General features: G+C 36.0%; 1 protein-coding gene across 4 annotated transcripts in view; it reads left to right on the forward strand.

Annotated features, from left to right (window-relative positions):
* The window catches only part of TTLL7 (tubulin tyrosine ligase like 7), a 65,869-nt gene that overhangs the window by 36,185 nt on the left and 5,289 nt on the right, over window positions 1-24,395 (forward strand). For all 4 annotated transcript variants that reach the window (XR_004980600.2, XM_036387511.2, XM_036387509.2 and 1 more), the window contains 11 exons: window positions 1,147-1,241; window positions 1,899-2,046; window positions 2,130-2,203; window positions 5,106-5,241; window positions 6,040-6,126; window positions 10,463-10,658; window positions 11,367-11,647; window positions 14,558-14,692; window positions 16,380-16,460; window positions 20,208-20,368; window positions 24,007-24,180. Coding sequence is in view for 3 of the 4 variants with exons in the window: in XM_036387511.2 (XP_036243404.1) it covers window positions 1,147-1,241; window positions 1,899-2,046; window positions 2,130-2,203; window positions 5,106-5,241; window positions 6,040-6,126; window positions 10,463-10,658; window positions 11,367-11,647; window positions 14,558-14,692; window positions 16,380-16,460; window positions 20,208-20,368; window positions 24,007-24,180 (1,568 nt within the window). In the remaining variant the exon portion in view is untranslated. The remainder of the gene's footprint in view (window positions 1-1,146; window positions 1,242-1,898; window positions 2,047-2,129; window positions 2,204-5,105; window positions 5,242-6,039; window positions 6,127-10,462; window positions 10,659-11,366; window positions 11,648-14,557; window positions 14,693-16,379; window positions 16,461-20,207; window positions 20,369-24,006; window positions 24,181-24,395) is intronic.

The following is a 24,395-nucleotide window of genomic DNA, read 5'->3' on the forward strand; positions in this document are numbered from 1 at the left end:
CAAAGCTGACAGGTACCTGTCAATTATGAGCATAAGTGATGGGGCAGCTGGGACTCAGCAACAGGACACTGGGTGGCACAGCAGCCACGACAGTTCTGTCCCACAACTGTAGAGGCTCTAAGATGCTCTGATATATTTAGAGTGCTTAAACAAAATAAACTGCTTTTGCCATCTACTTTGGACATGCAAACTGTCTCCCACTTCTCATTTGTGTAGGGCACAAGGCATTAGTTTTCACTTCTGAAGCTCTTTTTTATCTGTGTCTTCTGTAACCAGCACTGCTCATGCACTATCAAAGTGAGATTCCTGCTTGTCATTAGTTCCCATTTCCCAAGTATAAATTTTTATACCAGCCTGGAAAGAGTTCCTAGAATAAATCATTATTCCTCCTCAAATCTTCCTGAAAACTGAGGTTCTGCACGGAGTCCAAAACTTGTCAGGGTTATATAGGATGTTAAGTTTATGATTTAGTCTCACTATTCCCAGTGCATTTTCCTTGCTTCTCTATATTTATGGTACAGTTTTTAATCTCTAATCTTGTACTTAGCTTATAAGCTTTTTGTTGTGGAGACTGTTAATTATCTTATGTTTTCACACTATGTACTGTTTTAATAGCTTAGATCTCTATGTGTTGCTGTCAAGTGTATCTGAAAAGTTATTTAAATATGCTTAAAAATACCTTGGATTAGAGCCTCTTTCTGTCCTTGTATAGTTGCATTTTGAAGTAGTATTTAAAGTCTCTTTCAGATTTGGAACTAGAAAAGAGTTTGACTCTTCCTGTGCCTGACCACCATAGCATGGCATATCATCTGTTATGATGTGTTTAACAGCACTTTGTGTGGTAAATTTTCTGGTGTGAGCAACCAAGAGTAGACAAGATTGGATTCATAGCGGCAGGACTTGAATGGTGTTCACTGTAAATGTCTGGATACCCTGGTGACTGAAAGGGTACATTTCCCAGCTCCCAGTGTCTGTGATACTCAGTACTCTATTTAAAAAATATACAAATGGAAAAGAACTTCTCAACATGCATTCTCTTAAACTCTGTTGTATTTGAAAGAGCCATTTCTACAAAGCCTGTTACAATAGGTGTGTTCCCAATGAACCTGAACATCCCTGAGTCTTCTGTGTCTCGTTTTTTTTCAGATTAATCGTGCCCCAAGCTTTGGAACGGATCAAAAAATAGACTATGTTGTAAAAAAAGGTGTTCTGCTAAATGCATTGAAGCTTCTCAACATACGGTACCTTGTCCTCTTTTCTTCAGTCTGGCTCTATTTCTGTCGCTTTGATTTTTTTTTTTCTTTAATTTGAATTGGACTTAGAGGAAATGAAAAACTTTTGTTCCCACCTTCACATTTTCAAAATGTAAATGTTTCCCTTGCTGTCAGTTTTGCTATAAAAATTAACCTAAATTTTATTTTTCTTCATGCATATGTGCTTGCAAAAAATGAATGGTAATAGTAATCTTTCTACTTCTTTTTAAAAATTTTTCAAACCCTTCTTGAAGTTGGCATATGTGTGCAGTCATGGGTACATGGCCATAAAGGAAATTTGCTTGAGTGATAGCAAAATCACAAAATCACATTCAGTCAAAAGCCTGCCTCTCTAGAGGAAAACTTAGTAGCTGAGATATGTTGAAAAAAGTCTACAACTCAGGAAAATAGATACAACCATGTTTGTACATTACATTATAGCACAGAGTAAATACAGCATCCCTTAAAGTGTGAAAATTTTGTAGCCATGAATGTTAATATTAAAAAAAATCTTAATGTTTCAATTCTAATTTTGTATGATAAAGACATGACTGACTGGAAAATACAGATTATTTACTTGATACGAAAGTTCATCTCATTTTGGCTGCATTGAATTGACATTTCTTATTATCATCTGTGCTTCAGGACAAGTGATAAAAGGAAGAATTTAGCCCAACAGAAGGCTGAGGCTCAAAAAAGATTGTATGGTCAAGGGTCAGTGAAAAAACTGCTGCCAGGTTCCTCAGACTGGGAGAAGCAGCGCCACACACTGGAAAGGAGAAAACAAGAACTGGTAGGAAGGGGGAAAAAGTGCTGTTTCTTGCTCATGTTTTATATTCTCTTTTGTTTTAATTGTCTTACTTTCTTGATTTGTAGAAGGAAAGACTTGCACAAGTACGTAAACAGATTTCCAAAGAGGAGCATGAAAATAGACACATGGGGAATTACAGGTGAATGTTTTTGACTGTATTAGTAGGAAATATTCAGTATATTCTTTAGGAGCAGTGGAAACAATTATTTCTGGTAGATGATAATTTTCTGCCAAAAATGTGTAGGCATTTATAGAAAATATATACATATACATCAGTTATCTTTTTTCAGATGGTTCTTTTCTTGATTCCTATTTTTTCCATGCACTTAGGAATTTATATGGCATCAGTCGCCCCTATTGTTTGTGCAAGACATTTGCTTCAAAGACATGATTGCTCACATTCAGTGTACACTCAGTCCATGATTGTTGTTATGGACCTGTTCTCTAATCACATATGATCATTCTTATCATGGTGGAAAGGGGTGCAGTGTGATATTCCCTGTAAAAAGATCATATTTGAATTGTATCTCTGAGGCTTGCCAAAAATTTGGAAACTTTATGGGTGCTTCCATCATTTTGAATAGAATGACATATTAAATACTTTACTTTTATTTTTGCACTTGAACTTTGGATCTTGGCAGGCAGAAATGTAAGTACCTTCATATTCCTTCATAAAAGATGTTCAAAAGAAAGCGTTACATTGTCAGTTACAACAGGAAAACAAAAATTTTGTTTTGTGATGTTTTTGTTATTATTTCTTGTTATGAGAAGTGAAAGCATGGCCTAGGAATATTGGTGAAAGAGAGCAGAGTATGGCTAGCAATATATGATGGGAATGTTTGTCTACTCTTTATAATATTCATCCAGAATGTGACAGGTCTGAGTTCACATATTTTATTGTGAACTACCCAGAATACCTTTATTGCTGTTCTACCTTTTTTGAGATGTTCTATATTTCCTAGTAAAATTCTATTTTAACAGATAGATGTTTCTGTGAAATTCGCAGTTTTGATGACTTAACATTTTGCTTACAAAGAGTCTTTCTTTGTAACTTTTAATTACATATTTTCTTGATGCGTAGAGCTGAACTAGTAAGTAAAAAAAAACCTCTAGATGTACAATGAAGTGACGAAGTGGTTATTTTCATGCTACTAAAAGAAAGAAAAGCACTATGATGCTTTAACACATTTGGTTTTTTTGCTAACTTAAATGTCTAGCTTATTAACTGATCACATTTTAAGTTGCTTATTCAGTTCTTGACTGAAAATCAGACACATGTTCTCTTTATTTAGCTTTTGGGTTAATGTAAATCAGTAAAACCACAAAACTTTCTTTTCCTCAGGAAAAAGTAAAGTGTCACTTCTTGAGGAATCTGCACTTTTAAAAAGGCAGAATAGCTTTGTGTTTTCTTATTACCATGTCTTTGAGAAAAGGCTGAAGAATCAGCAGACCATGAGAAGGAAAGTAATTTTGGCTAGAGAAGAAGAGGAATTTTATCTGAGAGTTATGCAGTATTTTCTTCATGTGATATTCATCTGTAGAGCAGGACTAGCTTGTGTCAGGCATTGACATAGAATCATGGAAATTTTGGATGCTAGTATTGCTGAATAGATTAATATTGCACTCTGAATAAAAATCCAGAGAAACCTCAGTCAAACTCAGGAGGTTTGGATTTAATCTGTGGATATCAGCTCAGCAATTGGCTCAGTCCATGTCTGTGCAAGCACAGCAGGCTCCAGCAGGAGTCTTGGGGCAGCTGAAGTAGGAGCCACACTTCTGAGCTCTTGTGAAATCATGAGGAATTGGAAAGGAAGTACATGGCTTTGAAATGGCCTTTAGCTGCAGTCTATTTCTAAATACATTAAGAATATTACCCTTTCTTTAAAGCATTCTTGTATGGCACTTTCTCTGCAGTAGAATCAGCACCATTAAAAGGTGTTGACTGAAATGAAATTAGAACCTAAATCTCCTTTAGGTGTTTAATGCAAACTGGAAGCATCTTCATTTCATTCTACAACTGCTCTGAGACTAATGGTATCAAATCATCCTTTTTTTCCATTGCAACAAAATCCTCATGATAGATACCTTTTCAGGGAGAAAATGTCTAAAAAGGAAGAACAAGAAAAAAAAAGAAACTTGTAAAAAGTTCAGAAAAGACTCACAAATACAAAGAAGTCACAAACTGTCATGCACTGTATAAATGATGTCCATGCCTTGCACAGTGCAGGGAAAATTAACTTATGGGTTACTCCTTACAATACATTAAAAATTAGTCTTCCATCTTAGCCATATTTCTGGCTGTGTTTCGGATATTCATGACAGATGGATTGAAGTGGTTTTCTTCAACGCCCGTTGTTGCTTGATGAACATGAATAAATCACCAAGTCCTGCTTCTGACATTGTCATAATCTCCTTACCTGTGATTTTAGAGAATAATGGCATAGCTGCTCTAATGGAAAATCAGTCACTGTTTATATCCATGTACCAGGGTTTTTTCTTTCTTTCTTATAGCACCTATTTCTTCCTGTTGATTTTTTGGATGACTTAGCATTCAAGTGCACTACATACTCAATCTTTCATTCATATCCAGCCCATGGGATCAAAGCTATTGTTCAGATTTTCACTGTTTTGTGTCCTTTGATTGCTAATACAAATTGTTTTGTGTCCTTTTATTGCTAATACAAATTATCTTGTGGCTTTGAATTTGACATACAATATTTTGTTAATATTTCATGAATCATTCACACCTGTGTGCATCACTCACACTCACTGAAATCTCTGAGCACTGCAAAACTGGGTTTGGGTGTACCCCTGGAATGACCTACATGGTATTTCTTTTGACTGGCTATTGCTGGTTTAAACATGAATGTGTTCACTGAATTAAAAGTAGATTTAGAGAGCAATGGTCAGAGTATATGTTGTATAATTTGATATTATATAATTATTATAGATGGGATACATACATGTTAAAAAAGGGACTGTGTATTGTGTGATGAATACCTCAGCTTCTATCTTAAATTGTTCTCTTTTTCCTTTTTCAGGCGAATTTACCCTCCTGATGATAAGACATTACTTGAAAAGTATGAGAGTTTGTTAGCCACTGCTTTCCAGACATTTCTTGCTGGAAGAGCAGCTTCACTTCAGCGGGAAATGAATAACCCCTTAAAAAGAATGAAGGTACTGAAATACACCGAGTTCTGGCTTTAGGAGTTACTTCGAATTAATGACCTCATGGATTAGTTTCACTAAAATCATGTGTGACGGCTGCTAAATAGCATTTGATAATGTTCTATGATCTTATTATTATTCTTTGTGCAGCTTGTGGGCCAGATCCTTGAATCTGGATGAACTGCAGTGGACCCAGGGTGGAGACAGGCTAGATGGCTTTAAGCTACTTTACCATATCCCTGATCCTCAGCCTTACCCCTGGCCAAACCAGAGGTTGGCAGAAACTGCTTTTGAGCTGGTAATTGCCTCCTTCTTCCTCCAGTAATGTTCCCAGCCTATTCATCCACTTGTATGGACTGGAACAAGAGGTACCCTAAAACCAGCTCCACTAGTTTAACGATTGAAGTCATCCAAAAATTTCACCTGATTTGCCTACTTATTTAGTCAGAGACAGTAGGAAAACAGCTATATTAATAACCAGCTAACATGATGTAATTTGAAATCTGAGAAATAGATTTCTAGTTGGCATCATCCAACAGTTTTACAGGAATCTTTGTTCAATCCTTCAGACTTTTCTTTTAAATATATGTTAAGACTTGATTTTAACCCTCAATTTCATGTTGCTTGCAAGGAGAGATGCATGCATGAGAAGAAATATTTCTATTTCCTCTTGTGGAGGAATTCATATTCCTATTTCAGGAATTAGTAATCTGAGTAATTTCAAATTTCTACTACTTTCTGCTTGAATTTTTGAAGGACGGGGTATGTCCTGCTTTGAATTAATAGTAATGAAATTCCCATTTCTAGGAGGAGGACATTTTGGATCTTCTGGAGCAGTGTGAAATAGATGATGAAAAGCTAACAGGAAAATGTCCCAAGCAGCGAGGACCTAAGGTATTTGACTTCTAGATACTGATTTTTTATTTCACTCTATAGACAGGTTTTCTGAGAACTTTAAGTGGGGAATTTAGTTAGCTGATCCAGCTGGAAGTTTTCTTCCTCTGACTGCCATTAACCTTCTTTTATTTTTTTTTAAAGTATAAGTAGAAGTATGACTACCATTTGTCCAACTAAATCCCATTAAATTTTTAAGGGGATATGGAATCCTTCTTTCCCTCTCTAAACATTTGGAGGAATTGCCATGCATGGCAACAACTGCTGCATGAGAGATTGATTTCAGTGTGTGAAAGGATTTTTATATCAATGGTGGATCTCAAAAGAAAGCTTTCATCTCTAATTAATTAGTGCCAAAATCAGGATTTTGAGATCATGGGATAAAAGGCAGTATGGAAAGTCAAAGAATTAATTATAATTTTGATATATTTGGAGCTTGCTCCCTTGCTAAGAGTGTTGTACAGTATATCTTGGAACGCATTTTGTATCCAAAATCTGCTTTTAATGTGAATGTATATTATTTTTAGCTTAATGCTTTCTGCTTGTTTGCATAGTTCATGCGATTCTTTGCCTTAAATAAACTGCATATCTCTAAGCCAGTAAAGACAAATAGTTTGGGCTTGACTAGAATAAGTATGTTTTTTATATCCTGTAAACATTTTAGGTCAAGTCTGCTTAGAAGAGCCTACATCTCTGCTCTGATCTTTGATGGATTTGTTTATGGATGCATGTAAATTTTTTTACAGTGTTTTATGTTTCTCATGACATGGTGTACAAATCTGTGGATATCTGTACAAAATGAATGCTGACAATTGTTCTGAGCTTGAAGAGGTACTTTAAATATGTGCAAGAATCCAAAGAGCTGCATCTTATTACAGGCGTGCATTCTGGAAAGAGGATCTACATGCCCAATCTGGTATTAAGATAGATTTGCGGGGACCTCATTAAAATATGGGGATTTTGTGAGCTCGTGCTTTAACAGCAGTGGATTCATTTAAACAAGAGAAAAAAACCTCAGTTCACCCTAGCAGTACACTCAGTCCTCATTCTTACAGAGATTCTTTGCCTTGAAATTTTGTTTTCAGTTCTTTAACATGGGGTCAGTTATTCAAGTTTAACATCTCAGTCACATTTTTCCCTTTTTCCAGAACCCTGTATTTTCCCAGCAACCCTAGAGAGCAGCTATCTGGTTGACTGAATGCACACTGACTTGTTCTATTCTACCTCTACACTCTTTGCTCACAAGGCTTTCCCAGGCTGGAGACTGTAACATTTAATTAAACATTAATAGGGTACTAAGCCCATAAGCCCAAATTGAGAAACCTCTCTCAATTAGTTTTAAGATGAATTTTGATTAATTTTTTATGAGTAAGACTTGGTCTTCTTTTATAGCAGGCAAATGGATTGTGTAGCTTATAGCTGCCTTACTGGTACAATATTGTTTGCACTTAGGTGAGAAAGAAAAAATTGCTTATGACCAAAATTTCATTTTTTCCCCCCTAAAACTGATGAAATCAAACCAGAAAACAATTAAACTAGCTTATCCAGGGGGAGTGTTTATTTTCCTTGCACTGTGCACACTTCATGCTATGCAGGATTCTTATTCCTGCATCTTTTTTGTGGCCCTGATATATTTCCCAATCATTTAAACCTTGCCTACAGTGAAGCCATGTAAGCAGAGATTTCCCTGGTTGTATAATGTCCTGTGTGCTCCTTTTCAAATACAGATGACCATGCAGATGGTCCTGGTATCTTTTTCCAAAAGAGCATCACCACCTCCTGTGAGGGTTAAGGTGCATATGGCCAATTATATGCATTTAATTGGCCACCTCTTTGTAAAGAGCCTGCTATGAGATATGTAATGTCTAAATATATGTCTATACAGAAATCTGGTGAGTGAGGCAGGCAGTAGAAAGTACTATTGCCTGTCAATCTGTCAGGTAAGAGAATAATCCAGCTGTAAACCTCATCTTGTAACCATAAAATCCTACAAATAAAGAACTATTTGCACATACAGGATCTAGAAATAGAAAAAAACAACCACAGGACTGGTACTTTTCATGTCATGTAATCAAACATGAAAGGTTCTTTGAGAAGGTCATGGAGTCTGTCCCCCCTTAAATTCAGTGGCTGCCCTGCTGACTGAAGATACTTTTAAGTCAGATGCTCTGCCTTCGGTTGTACTCTTCCTTGAAAAAAAAACATCAGTCAGGACTCAGAAAACTAACAGGACAACTGGAATAGTTAGGAGAGAGAGATGTGCTCTCCACACATAGAAACATATAAACATCTACATTTCCACATACATATCTCTGCATAGGAGAGGCTGAGGGCAGTGCATGTACAAATAAATACAAGCTTTGCATCTAACAATTATTCTGTATTTGCTAGGAATTTCAGCCTTATTTTTTCAGCCTTATTTTTATTTGAATATGATTATGATCTCAGTGTAGGAAAAAAGAAGTCAAGAAGTTCACAGAATGAAGGAATCTTTTCCTGCACTTAAAACATCACTGAATTTTGCATAGATGGAGAAGGGCATTCTGGAAATGTCCAGTTTATTTACAGCCTCTAGAGGGCTCCTGACACCTACACACTGTCAGGGTTACCTGTGTTTGCAGGACAATGGGCTAAGGAACTAAAATAACAGATATTGTAGAGGAAATGAGAAATTAATTTTAATTCTTTTGGTATAAGATCAGATGAGTTTAGTCACAGAAAAATTGGGTTAGCATAAGGGTAAGATCAAAGTGATGAGCTAGGCAAGATGTACTAGGCAATCATATGTCTCCTGAGATCAGCTATTATTTGTTATTATTGAATCTCCAGATTCAGCTATTATTTGTTATTATTGCTTTTTGTAATTTCTTTGATCTTTCTTTTTATTCTTCTTTGTTAATTGATATTGTTTACTGTAGAATGTGTGAGGAACATGTATATGATAAGTGGAAAAGATCTATCTTAAAGCCTCTGTGAGCTATGATTGAAAATGTTTGTTATACCTTGTGTAACCCCTCAGGAATGTCTGATCAATATGTCTACATCATACACAGCATTTCATGATAAGAACAGCTATTTTTAATAAAGTGGTATGTGTTGAGGCACCTTTTATTCCTTTGGCAGACAGATACATATCAATCTTGTATACATTCTTTGTGTAACAACAATTGTCAGGGCCCTCCTATATGCAATATTCTTCTCTAACTTCTCCTTATCTGGTCTAACAGCTTGGGATGGCATAAACATGCCATTAGTGACAGAAATCCCTTCCCTTCCTTGTCTGGAATAGAAGTTTAGGTAACATCTATTTAGTTATAAAGTGTATCTTGCAGCAACAGGAGGTTTTGGGGCTTTTTCCTGTTACTCTCATAATAAATCTAGGTGCATTAAATTATGCTAAGATGTTAGAAAAACTTAAATTCTTCCTGGGAGTTCTTTTTCACTTTGACTCAAAGTATGTCCAGAAACTTTTTTAAAAATCTGATGTTTAATTGGAATCCATTCTGTAGATGAGGCTATCAGCATAGCTTCTTATAGCTGAGAGTTACTGGAAAGAAAGTGTGTAGGAAAAAAGGTCACCACATAAGCTTACATAGGAGAACAGATGTAATGGAAGATACTGCATTTTTTGTGTCTCACTAATGGTAGATGGAAGATGAAAAATTTTCACTTGTAGCTTCTGTTCTTGGATCAGTTTCTCTGTCTCCACCTTTTTGGTTTTGTCTTGCAGTATCCTTGGTAAAAGCACAGGATTAAAATTAGCTAATGGCACTGAATCCCATGTGCCTATGAGGCACCAAGAACCCCCAGCACGGCTTGCTATAAATTCTTTGGTTTCTGCTCTCTGTGGGATGTAGATTAATCACTTTCTTTTTGAAAGTAAAACAGACAAAGTTCCCTGATGTATTTTTCTACTTATGTTGATCACTGTTATGCTATAGTTTCAGTTATTGCAAATATCAGTGAGGAACCTGAACTGATTGTATATGGTATTCTGAATAAATTGATTTATGATTTCAAACCATAATTCAATATGTCCGGTAGTGCAATTCATACTTCAAATAATTCCTCCCCCCCCCCCCCCCCCCCCCCCACTATATTATGCTGCTCTTCATGTGACAAAGATTAGAATGATTAGAATTACAGTGGAATGAATTTAATGAAATATTTAAGCAATTATTCTAAAATTTAGGACAAACTTTCAACTATTTTGGGAGGGTTTAGAGCTGTGCAAATACTGCCTGAACCTGCCTGAATCAGGGATCTAGTGTTATAGCTGGTTGTTTCTTTGGTATTCAATTCAATTTCTTGGGTTTTTTTTCTTTTTTTTTTTTAGCCCTTGTGTTCAATGCCAGAAAGTGCACATTCCTTAAGGAAACCTCAGAACCACAGCAGTGACAGTAGCTGTGATAGTGACAGCAGTGTGTCAGAGTCAGGAGAAGAAACTGAAAAGGAAGATCACAATGAAAAAAAAGAGAAAAAAGTTTCATATGATGTTGAAGAAAATAAATACAAATCATTGGAACGATCAGGTAAGTTAAATAATCACTTTTCCAAGGAAGTCTGGCATTGATGATGAATTATATTAAATTCCTCAGTCTTTTAGACTGTGTCAACTTTGTATCTCAGGGTTTAACTCTGGTTTGCTTGTTTTAGTTTCTTTAAAATGTTTTCTAAATTAATAAATATATACCATGTTATTTTTTGTTTTAGTGATGTATTGTCTCAAAGAATTTTATAATGTAGTTGCATATGTATAATGGTGCTTCTAAAATTTTATTTTTCATAGCAGCATTTATTTAGCTGAAAACTGAATTAAGAAATGGTGTAACTATGCCTTAATAAATGAGAGATACTGAATCTTCAAATATGAGATCCATTGAGCAAATTTTCTCTCCTGTTTCAATATCTTTATGGTCAGGAAACCATACACAGAAGTCACATAATTTTGACCTAAAGAGCACATGCCCTCTCTCATAAATCTCATGTGTGTTATAGTGGATTGGAGTCTGGTTAAAGCTGAATATGAGGAAGAAATAAATGTTCCTATAAGTATGTAAATTCTGTATTGTTAGGGGATCTGACATGACTGACTTCTACATGGATAGTTGTTAGTCAACACACATTGTAGTACAACATCTGTGCACACACTGATCATATGTGTTGTTAGTTACAAAGACTGAAAAATGGGTGTTAAGAAAATAATAAGTAATAACATCATTCATTTGATCTGTCTGCAGGTAGAATGAACTGCAAACCTTCAAATAAAAATGTGAAGTCTCCATCATATTCGTCCCCCACATCATCCACAGGTCCAATCCGGCGTTCTGTGAGCTGCCCTCGCTCCATATCAATCCTCACTATGCAGTCGCAGGGAGCTGAGCCGCGCCCCTTTTCAGCCAAAGCAGCTCTCCAAATGCAGCGAACAGCCTCTGTGAACAGGTCTCACTCTTTAAGTCGTAGCCCATCTTCAGCCAGATTCTCTCAGACAGCCACCTCGGGAACTATTCACTCTTCAGGGGTGAGTTAACACAGTGGTTGCATTCAAAATGTGTTCCATTCTTCTCTAAAACTCAATAAATACACTAGTAATTTTTGCAACATCAGAAAACTTGAGGTGCTGTAGTCAAGATTGTTTTGACAGACACTTGAACATGTAAGATCTCTAGATCTGTGTGTGAAATGGGATGAGTGCCAGCTGTGATGTCTCAGTGTTCATGGTGCAGCAATACAGATGTTACATTTTGTAGAAATAGGTTTCTTAAGAGAATGGGAAACTTCACTTTGTGAATGGGGAACCTTCACTCCTAAACAGCCTTTTGAAGATAGAAAGGATCATTACCTCTCTTAAAAATCTTCTGTGATTTGTTTGGGGGCTCCTGGTTCTGAAGTAAGGCTGTACCTACCTTTAAAATCTTTACAGTAACAAAAATACATCCAGATTTCAAACCCAGTGTATAGTCCAAGGGCAAATACATTGTGCCAGAATAAAACTAGGAAGCTTTTGTATGGCTATCCATTGTAGAAGATGGTGAGACTAATTTTCAACCTATTAGACCTCTTTTGCATATGCTATACCACTGCAGTAGAGCTCTACTTCCAAAGTGAACAGCTGGAAATTTATACAGTGCTTGTGGTCTTCGGGATTTGCCACTGCAGTAACTGACTCAGAAGTCATTCTCTTTTGTAAAAAAGAAGATAAACTATCTTTCATTTGCACCCTCTCCTTGAGACAGACAAGCAACTGGCCCAAATAATTAATAGATCACATTAAACTCTTTTAATTGTTTAGAATTTTTGTGGTTTGTCATACTTTTCACAGTGTACTTCTGGACCATGTATATTTTTTCATTTTATTAGCAGATTGTCATGCTCTTTGGTATCTCCTTCACAGCCCAGGCATTTCTTCTTTTGTGTTGGGGTGATGGAGCCCATATTCACTTATCCCTAGGCAGTGTTTGCAGGGATCAGTCCCCAGCCTCACTCAGGATTGCACTGCCTGCTGGTGCCAGAGCATTTCCATTCATGCTTTGATGCCTGACCTATATATTTCATCACCCAAATAATTTGTGTGGAGATGGGGCAAAACAAATTGGCACTTTTAACCCATATTTGCTGCCTCTCTGTATTGTGGTGAGCTTTGATTGCGAGCAATCCTTTTGTAATGCTAATTAACTTGCTTCATAGTATTTACTACCTCTAATCATCATTTTTATCCAGTAGAACGCTCATTGTCTGTTTTGCCTGTGAGGCTTTGTCTAAATGATGAAAAAGGGTCCTTTTAAAATTGTGTGCTGACATCTTGTGAAATACTCCTTAACATGGTTTTCCATCTTTAAAGTCAGCTAATAGAATTGGAAAGACATTAAGACTGTGTCTTCACAACAACGTGTTAAAGGTATTTTTTATTGCATTAGCTATCTCAAGTTTAAAAAGTACCCTTTTATCATCACCATGTACCCTGAGAGTTTAATGAGACAGTGCTAATATGGATTTTTCTATTCACATTAACTTTATATCAAATACAAATTACTGAAAGATTAAAAGCAGTCTTTCACCATCTGATGTTAAAAATGGGCTACTCGCTTAAATTAACATTAGTTAGAAGCACACCCTCTTTTTCATTGAGAAAGCTCCACCACAGAAATGATCTTGATCTTGATGTCTAGAACAATTACTTTGGGTGATAGAGCTTAGGTCATGCTTCCTAAAAATGATGTGAATAAAATTACTTACAGAATGGATAAGAATTACTTATAATTTAGCACTGTATTCTGAATGGAACTCTGTTCATAATTATTTTTGCAACTAAGAATAATATATTATATATTACTGCTAGAATAACATTAAAATTGATAAACTGTGACTGACTAAGAAGAAATCATTTGTGCATGATAAAGTGGTAGTTTATCTGTTCTTTGGGCAAGAAAAGAGCAGTACACTGCCATTTTTGGAGTCTGCTGAGATCCAAATGTTCTAAACGTAGGGAAACTAAATTTATAATAAATCATTTACAGTTGGGAATTACAGACATATTCTTATAGGAGTTAGAAGCATAAGTGGATTTCAAATTATTTGCTATCTTATTATTTCAGCCATATTAACATGTATCAAATACCAGAGTATTTTTTTGTGCTTGAAAATATTTATCACTCACTTAATTAAAGATATCCTTAAGTATTGTAGTTGTTACAGAATACAAAGATTAAAAGTGCCTAAAAATTTTGAATTTTACTCTTGAAAAATCCTAAAATTAGACTGACTTGGTTTTGCAAATATGAAAATGCAAAAAGTATGTGAAAGAAAGAGGATCAGAAACACTTCTAACTAGTGTGTCATGTTTTTAAGTAGACCCCCAAATCCTCCAGAGATGGTCTTCTGCCAACCCTACAGGGGTTCAGATCAGTGTTGGTGTAAAAACCATTGGTACTTCAAACAAAACTCTGGACAACGGAGGCCCTGTCAGACCCCTTACTGACTAAAGCAGGAGAGAAGTGGCCTTTTTATGCTTCCTGAAATGTTGGCCCTGTGATATATTGCCTGTTTATGTTAAATTGTTAAGTGACGCACTGAAAGGATGCTTTTTATGACTAATATTTTTATTATGTTGAATTTAAATTCAAAGTCTGTTATCTCAATTTCAAATTTATACTTTAAATTGTGGCACCATAAATATGGAATATATGTTTGTTTATTCTGTTTTAAACAAACAAACATTTTAACTGTTTTTCTTGGATTTCTTGACAACTCTCAGTAATGGTGATGCATTAATGTATGTGATATATATTAGTTCTGTATTAGATAATACGTCTATGCACTTTAATAATATATTTTATGTCACTCTAGAATTTTTTTTGTTGAGCAAACATCTTTGTAATGTGATTTAATGGCACGCTTAAAATGTTTTCCTCTGCTTTGTGTTGGCTTTTAGAGTGAGTCTTTGCTGCAACAGAAAACAAAAGAGCAAGAAGTTGCTTTGACAAAAGAGACTCTTCTCCGTATCAATGACTTGAAAGTAAGGTTCCCAGGAAAAACAAATGAAGAATCTGAATTAATTATAGAAGATGTAAGTATCTATAAATAAGAAAGAAGAACAGGCTAGACATTGTTTAGGCTACTGAAATGAAGGAAAGTAAAAAGCTCAATCTATGATTCATTAGCTCCTGTGGCCTTAAAACTTCCAGAACTCAGGATAACTCAAAAGAATTTGAAAGCTTGGAGCTTTGCATCCTTTCTGACCTTAAAAGCACAGCACTGAAAACATTCCTGTGTCCTTATAAAATATGTGAGAAATAATCAGGAGGGTTAGGAAAATTCAGTTTTTCATTGTAGAGAGAGTTCAAACTTTTAAGTAAGCCAAGAAGAATGTTACAATTCATATTTCATCTGATATTGTTAAAACAGACCCTGACCTGTTTAATTTGCTCTCAAGCAGGCATACTAGAGAACTCAGAATGGTATGCTGCAGGCAGAATGGAGGTTGGGGGTCATAAAGAACACCAGTCTCATGTGCTTTTTTGGCTCTTGTAGTCTACCAGATTCACCTTTCTCACATCTAATGTTGTCCTGAGCCTTGGAGTTTGGTATCAAAGACATGTGAAACAACGCCAAAATAAAGGTCAATTAAATCCCAATACTTGATATATAAGCAGAAATTGCATGGTGTCTAAATACTTTGTAAATATTTAATGCAAAGAAGCTGACAGGATGGAAAAGAAAAAAATAAAGATGGATCTTCTCTTGTCATTTTAAAAGGAAAATTGAAAGGATTCAAACTAACCTGTGCTCTGATGTAGTGAGCACCGTCCTTGATCTGTTAAAATTCATCTGATTTATTATCTGGCCAGAAAGGTCCTGAGCTCTGTGAGCTTCCAGGATGCTGATTATGTTCTAGCAATCTCTGCTGCTACATTGGAGTGGGAAGGAATTCTTCTGTAGTGATGGTTGATTTGGTGCTGGTGGAAGATAGTACTCACCAGCAGCAGGTTGGGTTTCTCAGCAGCAGAGCTGGAACGCTCCATGAGACGCCGTCCCTGATGCCCGAGTGCGCGGTTCTGCGCGAGCCGGCTGCGAGCGCTAATGTGGCGCTGCTTCCTTGCACAGCGCCAGCCTGGGGAGCCCCACACCTTCCTGGGGCACAGCTCTTGTAAAATTCATCTGGCCATAACCAATTCCTGATGGGAAAGAGTTCATCATGAAGGAAAACGAGTGCTGGCGAGACAGAACTTGTTGAAGGTCCGGAGTAGAGTAGAAAGATAAAATAATAAAACAAGAATAAAAATGTATGTTTGCAGCTTGAGCAATTTGGGAGCACTTAGATTTTGTGAAAGGAGAGTGTTGCAGTTCATATATGATTATTTATAGAAAGGATGATTTCCAGGTATGTCCAATGTCCCATTTGCAGCAAAACCCCTCACTATTTAAATAGATCAGCAGTTATGCATTCTTGAACTTACTACTCTCAAAAAATCTGAGCCGAGTCAGTCAAGACAACTTTCTAACTGCTTTGTAGTGTATGATTGTCAGAATCAGGTAGAAAAGAGGGTGGTATTAAACTGAAGCATCACACAGATCTTTGCAAATGTTGCCCCACATAAATTTCCAAATATTTTGCTATTTCTTTTAGAGAAAATTTCTCACAGCAGTCTTTTAGATGCTCACATTTTTAAGGGTTAGGAGTGCTCGTGATTGAAAGACCAGCTTTCAGTTGTTTTCATGTGTATTTTTTAACTTATGTTTTACAATGACCACAGATTATGGATAATTGGAAGTATCATAAAACAAAAGTGTCATCCTATTGGTTGGTAAAACTGGATTCAGCAAAGCAACGAAAAGTAAGTGACATATTTCATTTTCAGAAGGTCATCTAAAGTAAGTAGATGCATAGCAGTGTTTCTACTGGTGTTTAGCAGTAGCTGGGAGGGACTTGAGATGCTAAAATATAGGCTAGTGGTACTAACATAGATATGCATTAATTCAATTAAAGGACATTATGCTCCATATTTGGAGAAACGTGATTGGTCTGGATTATAATTTAAAAATCAATTTCTCAAAAAATTAGTCTTCTAAAAAAAAGCAAACGAATGATTAGTGCTTGCATACCTAAGTTCTAGCTAATGTTCTTAGAAGGGTATTCACTTGGCAGATTTGATTGATAAGGACTACACCAGTCAGCAGTTTCAGACCAGGCATATTAAAACTGCATTAGAGGTAGTGATACTGCACTTGTCTGTTGGAGTATTTGACCCACAGTATTAGAAGAGATCATGCTGAATAAAAAATGGACCTACCAAGCAAAGAATTTTCTCCTTTAAGCGTTATTTCAGAAAGTCTCCAATAGAGGGTGGTTCTGCCCTTTATTTGACTGGCAGTCATGTTAAACCAAGGGCACATGTACAAAGTCAGGATGACAGAGATTGATGTGCCAGGTTGTTACTTGCAAGAACTGCACAATCAGAAATGTGGACTTTTTGCTCTTCTTGTGAGGACATCTTTTACAACTTTAGGAGACTTATAATTCCTGAAGCACTAGTGAGCCCTTCATCTTTGCTTGCACTGGAAATGATTTGCCTTTTTTTTAAACTGCTTTTAACCTCAATCCCTTCAAGCAATCAGATAGTTATTCTTAGAAGGGTAGTTTATAAAAACGGATTAACTTTGACAATGACATTGCAGCTGAGGACTGCCAAATGTCTTTTGTTGATTTGAAAGAAGTATGTTTTATATTCCAATGAGGTGGGTGAAGGAGAAATGAGCAAGGTGGAGAATATTTATGCAAGTAAGAAATCTGTCTCAAAGGTACCTTTCGCAACTTTGTGAAATACAAAACGGAATCTCAGTCCCCTTCACTCTTACTTACTGGGAAATTCTAACACACAAGAAGAAAATACCTGGGCAATGTACTAGATTGCACAATGTTCATACCTGACAGCTGTATTTGCTTAACAATTATTCAACATGATATAGAAAAATTAAACTTAAACTTATATTCTTAGTGTGTAATGTTCTTCATTACAGCATGGGTACAGGAGGCATTCAGAAGTAAGCTGAGAATAAACCAATTAAATCAATTCATGTTAAAAAAAAATTTAACATCTAAGACTTTCAATAAAAAGAGATTTTGGTATGGGAGGAGTTATGACTGCTTCATGTTGCATCACTTTACATAATTTCTTTAAAAGTGTTTTGATGGTTACCAGAGGGTTTTGAATATGCCCTTTCATAACATCTTGTTCTGCTATACCTAGATAATTTGTTTTGTTAAAGTAAATGATGTAAATTAAAGAGAAAAATGAAGGCAAGCTAGGGAAATTAAGTTAGAAAAATGAAGATGTAGGTTTCATGAAGTTCCAGCCCTTGTGCAATGCCTTGTCTCTTTTCTTAAATGGATGATTTTTTTTTGCCATGTTTGGACATTAAGGACAATTAACCAGCACATTTCCTGCACTGGCATATTGGCAATATCAGCAAAGTAAAAACAGCAAAAAAGATTTTTTTTTTCCAGAGTACTTGGCAGCCTGTGGCTTGCTCTAAGATGTTCAGTTTTTAGTTTTCTTCAACTCCAGGTACTACAGTAAAAGAAAAAGCTCTACACTGGCATCGTTGTTTTTAGCCTGTGTCTTTTGGACTAGTGAGAGAGTCTATACAGGGTGGTATTGTTCTTTTTCACACAAGGATACACTATTTGTCAGTGTAAAACCACAAAGAAATGCAGGGCTGATTCTTATGTGCTTTAGGGACTGAGTTGTTTCAGATGTGTGTTTGGCCACAGATACCAGCCATGTGTGTGGGAATGCCTTGGACAGGTGAGACACAAGGAAAAGGGCTTGGGAAGCATGAAGGCTGATGCTGCTAAGGAAGTGTCTGAAAGTCTGAGCCTGTCCCACAGGCATGGGACAGTCCAAAACCTGGGCTTAGCTCCTGCTATCACTAAAAAAGATCAGCACCCTTAGATTTTAATATCTTACTCCCTCTATCTCGCTCTTTGGGGGGAGTAGGCCATGGGTGTGAGTTTTAGTGCAACTGACACCTGCATTCATAATGATTCCCAACAGAGAGGACAGTATTGTATTTTCTTTGGGCTATTATGTGCCTGGAATTACTGCAAGACCTGTGCATGCAGACTAATCCCAGGTCTTCAAATAGAGTTTAAATAACATGGGAAAAAACATATTTCATCAAGGCTCTCATTATTAGGTATCTATAGATTTTCTGCCCATTAGGTGTACTAAAGAGCTTCCTTGTGCTATTGCAAGCATGTTGTATATTTAAGCTTTATTTCCTTCATTGTCACACAATTTATAAACAACAGTTTTTTATATCAGATCTAAAAATTGCAATTCCACACCATTCTTCCATAATTTACTGTTCTACTAAATCTCTTTCACCTTTTGAGAACCATGATTCACTACGTGAATCGCTTTGTCTTACGTATCTGAAAGTTTCCAGGGAAAGCATTGTACCTTCTATTTTATAAAATCTTATACCAAATTAGCAAATACCTCCATCTGTTTAACACCCACTTGAGTGTGATTGTTTTTTTGGAAGATGCTGTTATGCAAAAGAGGAAGAGAGGGTGTTTCCTTTAAAGGAAATTTCATGGATTTAACTCGCTTTTTTGTTTATAGTTTACATGCACTGTAAGCTTTTTTTATAGGACAGATTTTACACTGTTCAGAGTGTCAATATGTGGTCCAAATACTACTTTGGTCACAAAAATATTCCCAGACTTATTGATAGTTTCTAAGTAGACAGAATCCAAGACATTCTGGAGTCTGATTCTCTCCAGGGATTATGAAGGGAACATAGAGGACTCAGTTAAGAGAATCTCCAGATATTTAAAAGCAGGCACTATGAATCCCACCTTCTTTCCCTGCCCCAGTTCAGTGGGATGTGCAAAGGTGTATCCAGGATTCTGGTAAGTTGGATGTGCAGCTGTCTAGCACTATACTGAATGCAGCTCAGCCTTTATGCTCTTGCATTTAAATGTAGTCCATATGCAATAAATCCATGGCGTGCTGATAAATGTTTCTATTTTAAATATCTTGCTGATTATTTTCTTACTGATTTCACCACTGTCTCTTGCCAGGTACACTAATATGGTTTTATATAGGGTAACACTGAGCTTAAAAATACATTAAACCAAAGGCAGTTTGTAGTTTTCCAGGAAATTTTAGTTCTTTATAAAATAGATTTTACAAGGGAGTGGGAAAAGAAGACATACAGTGCTTGGGTTGATTAAGTTGCTTCTAGTCTTTAATTGTGTCAATTTTGTTTCTTTTACCCTTTCTGTCATTTAAACTAGCTAGTATTGAACAGACTGAAAAAACAGAAATAAACTTTTCAGTAATAAACATAAAATGCTTTGATCTGGCTTTGCAAAATGTTACTAACAGAAAGAACATATAATAAAAGTTAGCTGATGACTGCACAGAAACGAACCCCAGACCTCTGTAGGAATGTACATGTATGCAGTCATATGTACAGGGATAGCTGTCTGTATGCATGATGGGCATCAGCCATCAGCTGGGTTTTGACATTTTGCAAAATGTCTTTGATTTACTTGGAATGCTCTTTCCTAGGTTTTGGATATAGTCAGGACAAGTGTCCGTGCAGTTCTACAGCACGTCTGGAAAGCTCCAGACATTGAAAATCTCCATCTCTACCGTCTTTTTAATCGTCTATTTAATCGCTTACTTTGGAGCCACGGCCAAGGCCTATGGAACTGTTTCTGTAATTCAGGGTAAGCCAACTTTTCTTTTCTTCTTCTTCATAACTTCACAATTACAATCAATGCTGGTGTACTTTGTTGCTCATTTTCATTCACAAGAATGATGTAATACATTGAACTTGTTTTAAAAGCACCTTAAGATATATAGTAGAATTAAATCTAGCAATCAAGGCCAACCTTTTCAGAAATGGAATCAAACATTTAGTAATGTATTTAAAATTTAATAATCTAAGGAAAAAAAATATAATCAAAATATTTTAGCCTTAAGTCAACTCTTGCTGGATGGTGCATGATTTTTAAGCCAGACCACTGTGTCAAACATGGACTTGCCATCAACAGAAATCACAGTATCTATTTGTGCTCCAGATCAGATGTGTTGTTCACATATAGTCATTTATCATATGTGGAGAACTCTCACATTACCCTTGTTAATTGTTTCCCAAGAAAATGGATCACAAGAAGAAGAGGGATCTGAGGGATCCAAATGATCAACAGGTCTTTTATCATCATATCATTGCTGAAGGCTTGTTGTTGTGCAAGCTGTTAGGGTTCTTTACAATTTTTCTATCCTTCATGCTAGCAGAGGTGTGTAAAGTCTTGAGTACAAACTCAATTCTTTTGTTGTCATAAAATATTATAAGTGGAGTATATTTTATATATACTCCAGTATATAAGTGGAGAATCTTTGTCAATATTCTTTGACAAAGATCCAGTTCTTTGTAAGAGGAGTTGTTATATAAAAGATTCTAAAAATACTGTAGAATATATAAATATCCAGTATGTATAACTATCACTCTGCATGTAAAACACTTGTTACAGATAATACAGAATTCATGGAAGAAAACAAAAAGGCTGTTTGCACCTTGCCAGTATGTTGTTTATTCAGTTACAAGCATCCTTCTTACCCCATAACACAAAATTGAGAACTCATGACAGTACCTCTGTAGCAGAGTAGTCAACTTTTCATCACTCTTTTCCAAGAATTCATTGTGCCATTTTAAAGAATTGGAATAAACAGATTGGAATAAACATAGGGTGTGTGTAGAATTTTTGAGAAACATGTTGGGAAAGAGGTATTAATATGCTGATTCAGGAACAATATTACTATATGAAAATCCATTAAGGAGTGTAGTGTGTTCACTATTCATAAGATAGATGTCTTGGGAGAAGAGTGGAGCTAATGGCCTTAAGGTTTCCTCTTGCTGGTTAGTTCTCTGCTAGGTATGTGCTATTTTAATGAAAAGAAAGAACAAAGAAAATCTCTGTGAAAAGAAGGTCATGTAATGGGTTTCATAAAGGTTGATTTGTTTTGCTGTATAATAAACAATTAAAACTAATAGAAGAAAACCAGAAGAACCAGTTGACTGCAGATGATTATACAAAGAATAACACATGATTGACCACATTGCACAATCCAGTATAATACTCTTTTTTTGTATCTGGTGAGGAGTCTGTGATTTCTTACTAATGCATAGAAGATAAGGTTACAGCATAACCAATTAAATTTAGGAAACAGAATTCTGATCCCTGTTGATTGCAGTATAATGGAGAATAAACTGGATCTGTCTAACACATGAAGGAAGTTGCACAGGCACATTTATATGAATGTTCATTATTAAAATTCATGTGTATGTTTCCAAATCTCAGCTTTTGTTATGAGGGTAGCTATCTAGTATTCGTTCATAATCAGTCACAGTTGCAGCAGGCCATATATTATTTGTCACTGAAAAAATGCCACTTAACTGTAGAAAAGTTATCACAAAGTCCAGAAGCTAAGGAATTTATCAGGAAAGTTTCTTCTACAGGATTTCTGAGTGAATGGAGTGAATTATAATATCATTATGTATAGCAATGTGAATCTGTTGAAGTAATGTAATACTTGGACTGTCATCTTGCTACTTCCTACCAACATGACTTCATGAGGAAAGACTGAAGACAAGAGATTAATTTCTATATAAAAATACATGTGGACAGTTCCCAGACAGAAAACAATTGAGAAAAATATATTAAAGAAAAATAGTAGTATTACTTAATGATCTTAAGAGCTCATTTCCAACCTAAATGATTATATGATTATTCAGTTTGTGAAATTAAAGTTTTGATGTATACAAACAATACTTAAACAATTGTATGAATAACAATTAAAGAAAAATGCTTGCATCATTGAAATCTATGTTTGCAATGAAAATTCTGTAGGACTGAATGTTTTCAGCTGGGACACACCATCTAGACAGAGGAGCCAGGCTGACAAATCAGTTAGCTATACATACAGCTCATCTTGTAGTCATAAATGGTCTTAATTCCATCCTAATCATAGAATCATTGACTCATACAATATTAAGGGGTTGGAATGGACCTTATAGATTATCTAGTCCCAGCCCCCAGCCATGGACAGAGACACCTCCCACTAGACCAGGTTGCTCAAGGCATTTTCCAACCTGGCTTTGAACGCTGTCAGGGTTGAGGCATCCACAGTCTCCCTGGGAAACCTGTGCCAGTGTCTCACCACCCTCACAGTGAAATGCAGCTCAGTTTAAAAAAATCTTACTAGGCAGGAGTGAGCTTGCTGGTTCTGTGATGTTGTTTGAAGGATGAACTTTCTACATGGGCATTGTGAAATCTACTGCTGCTCTCTGTGGGCAAGGCTAAATCAGCCTGGATGCTATGTTGATACCAGATGCAGCAAATTTTCCTCACTCTGTGAAGTGCTTCTTTCATACACAAACAAAAAAGCTCAAGCTTACAAACCATCTGTGCTACTGGATAATAATTGGATAATAATTTTGTCCAGAAAAAGTCTTCACAAGCACCACGTTGCCTTTTAAAACAGATTGAATGATGTATAATGTGGTCAGAATTTTGCACAAACAAGATGTATGAGATGTATGCAAAGAACTATTTATTGTAGTCTTCTGTGCTGAAACACACCTGGTTTATATGGATGTGGTAGGCCTTGGTGGCTTTTTTTTCTCAAAGAAAAATGGCTTCATAAGAAAACAAAAGGAATATTTCTATAGATATACTCTGCAAGTTGCACTTAAGTGTAAATAACCAACCCATGTGACCAGAGGAAATAATAAGCAGTATTTGGATCACTAAACTGAGAGACTCTCTTCATATGATTTTTTGGATAAGGAAGCAGAACACATACTAATCTCCTGTAAATTAATTTCATACTTGTTTCTTAGTATCATGTACTTAAAATAAAAGTATTATTATGCTGTGTGGACATTTAGAAATAATTTATTACTTTTAATAATTCCTTTAATATCATAATTTCATTCAGGAGGTAGCCTGTTAAAAAGAATAAGTGTTTTGTGTTACTCCTGTTGTAAGACAAATATACAATTTTGTGACCATAACTCTTTACGTGCTAAACTGAAGTAATGGCTCTGTAAACACTTCAGGGAACAAACCAAATGAAAAATGGCAGTGGACATTTCCCATATAAAGATTAATTTCTTACTTTGTGTTTTGGACTCAGCATCTGCCAGTATTTGTGTTAAATAGTATAAACCTTTCCCGTACCTCTCCTGCAAGGTCATACTTTTTCTCTTGTTCCTCAGTTGTTAAATCTGATAAAAAGCAATAATGCTCTTAGATTGCAATTGGTGACAGAGACCATGAATTTGTTTCTTTTTCCATAATAGGAGCTCTTGGGAAACCACATTTAGTAAAGGCTCAGAGGCTCTGACTCCGGAGCAGCTCCAGTGTTGCCAGCGAATAGTACAGCTTTGTAAACACTGCCTGCTGGTAGTTTACAAACATTCATCAGATGCAAGAGGATCCCCAACTGGGATGAGCCACCACTGGGACGATACAAGGTATAAATTTGAATATTTTCCTCCTAAGTTATATCTATAAAGGATAGTACTGGAATAGGTTTTATTCCATATTGCTACCACTAAATTTTTGCCTAAGTCTGGTTCCCTCTGTATTTAAGAAAAAACCCTACCAAACTCCCCAGCATATCCCTTGATCCTGACTTTCAGTCATTCTAATCTCACTACCCCAGTCATGAAGCACTACCAAAAGAAAA

The sequence above is a fragment of the Molothrus ater genome, chromosome 9 (genome assembly GCF_012460135.2).
Source record: "Molothrus ater isolate BHLD 08-10-18 breed brown headed cowbird chromosome 9, BPBGC_Mater_1.1, whole genome shotgun sequence".
In the NCBI taxonomy this organism is placed as follows: Eukaryota; Metazoa; Chordata; class Aves; order Passeriformes; family Icteridae; genus Molothrus; species Molothrus ater.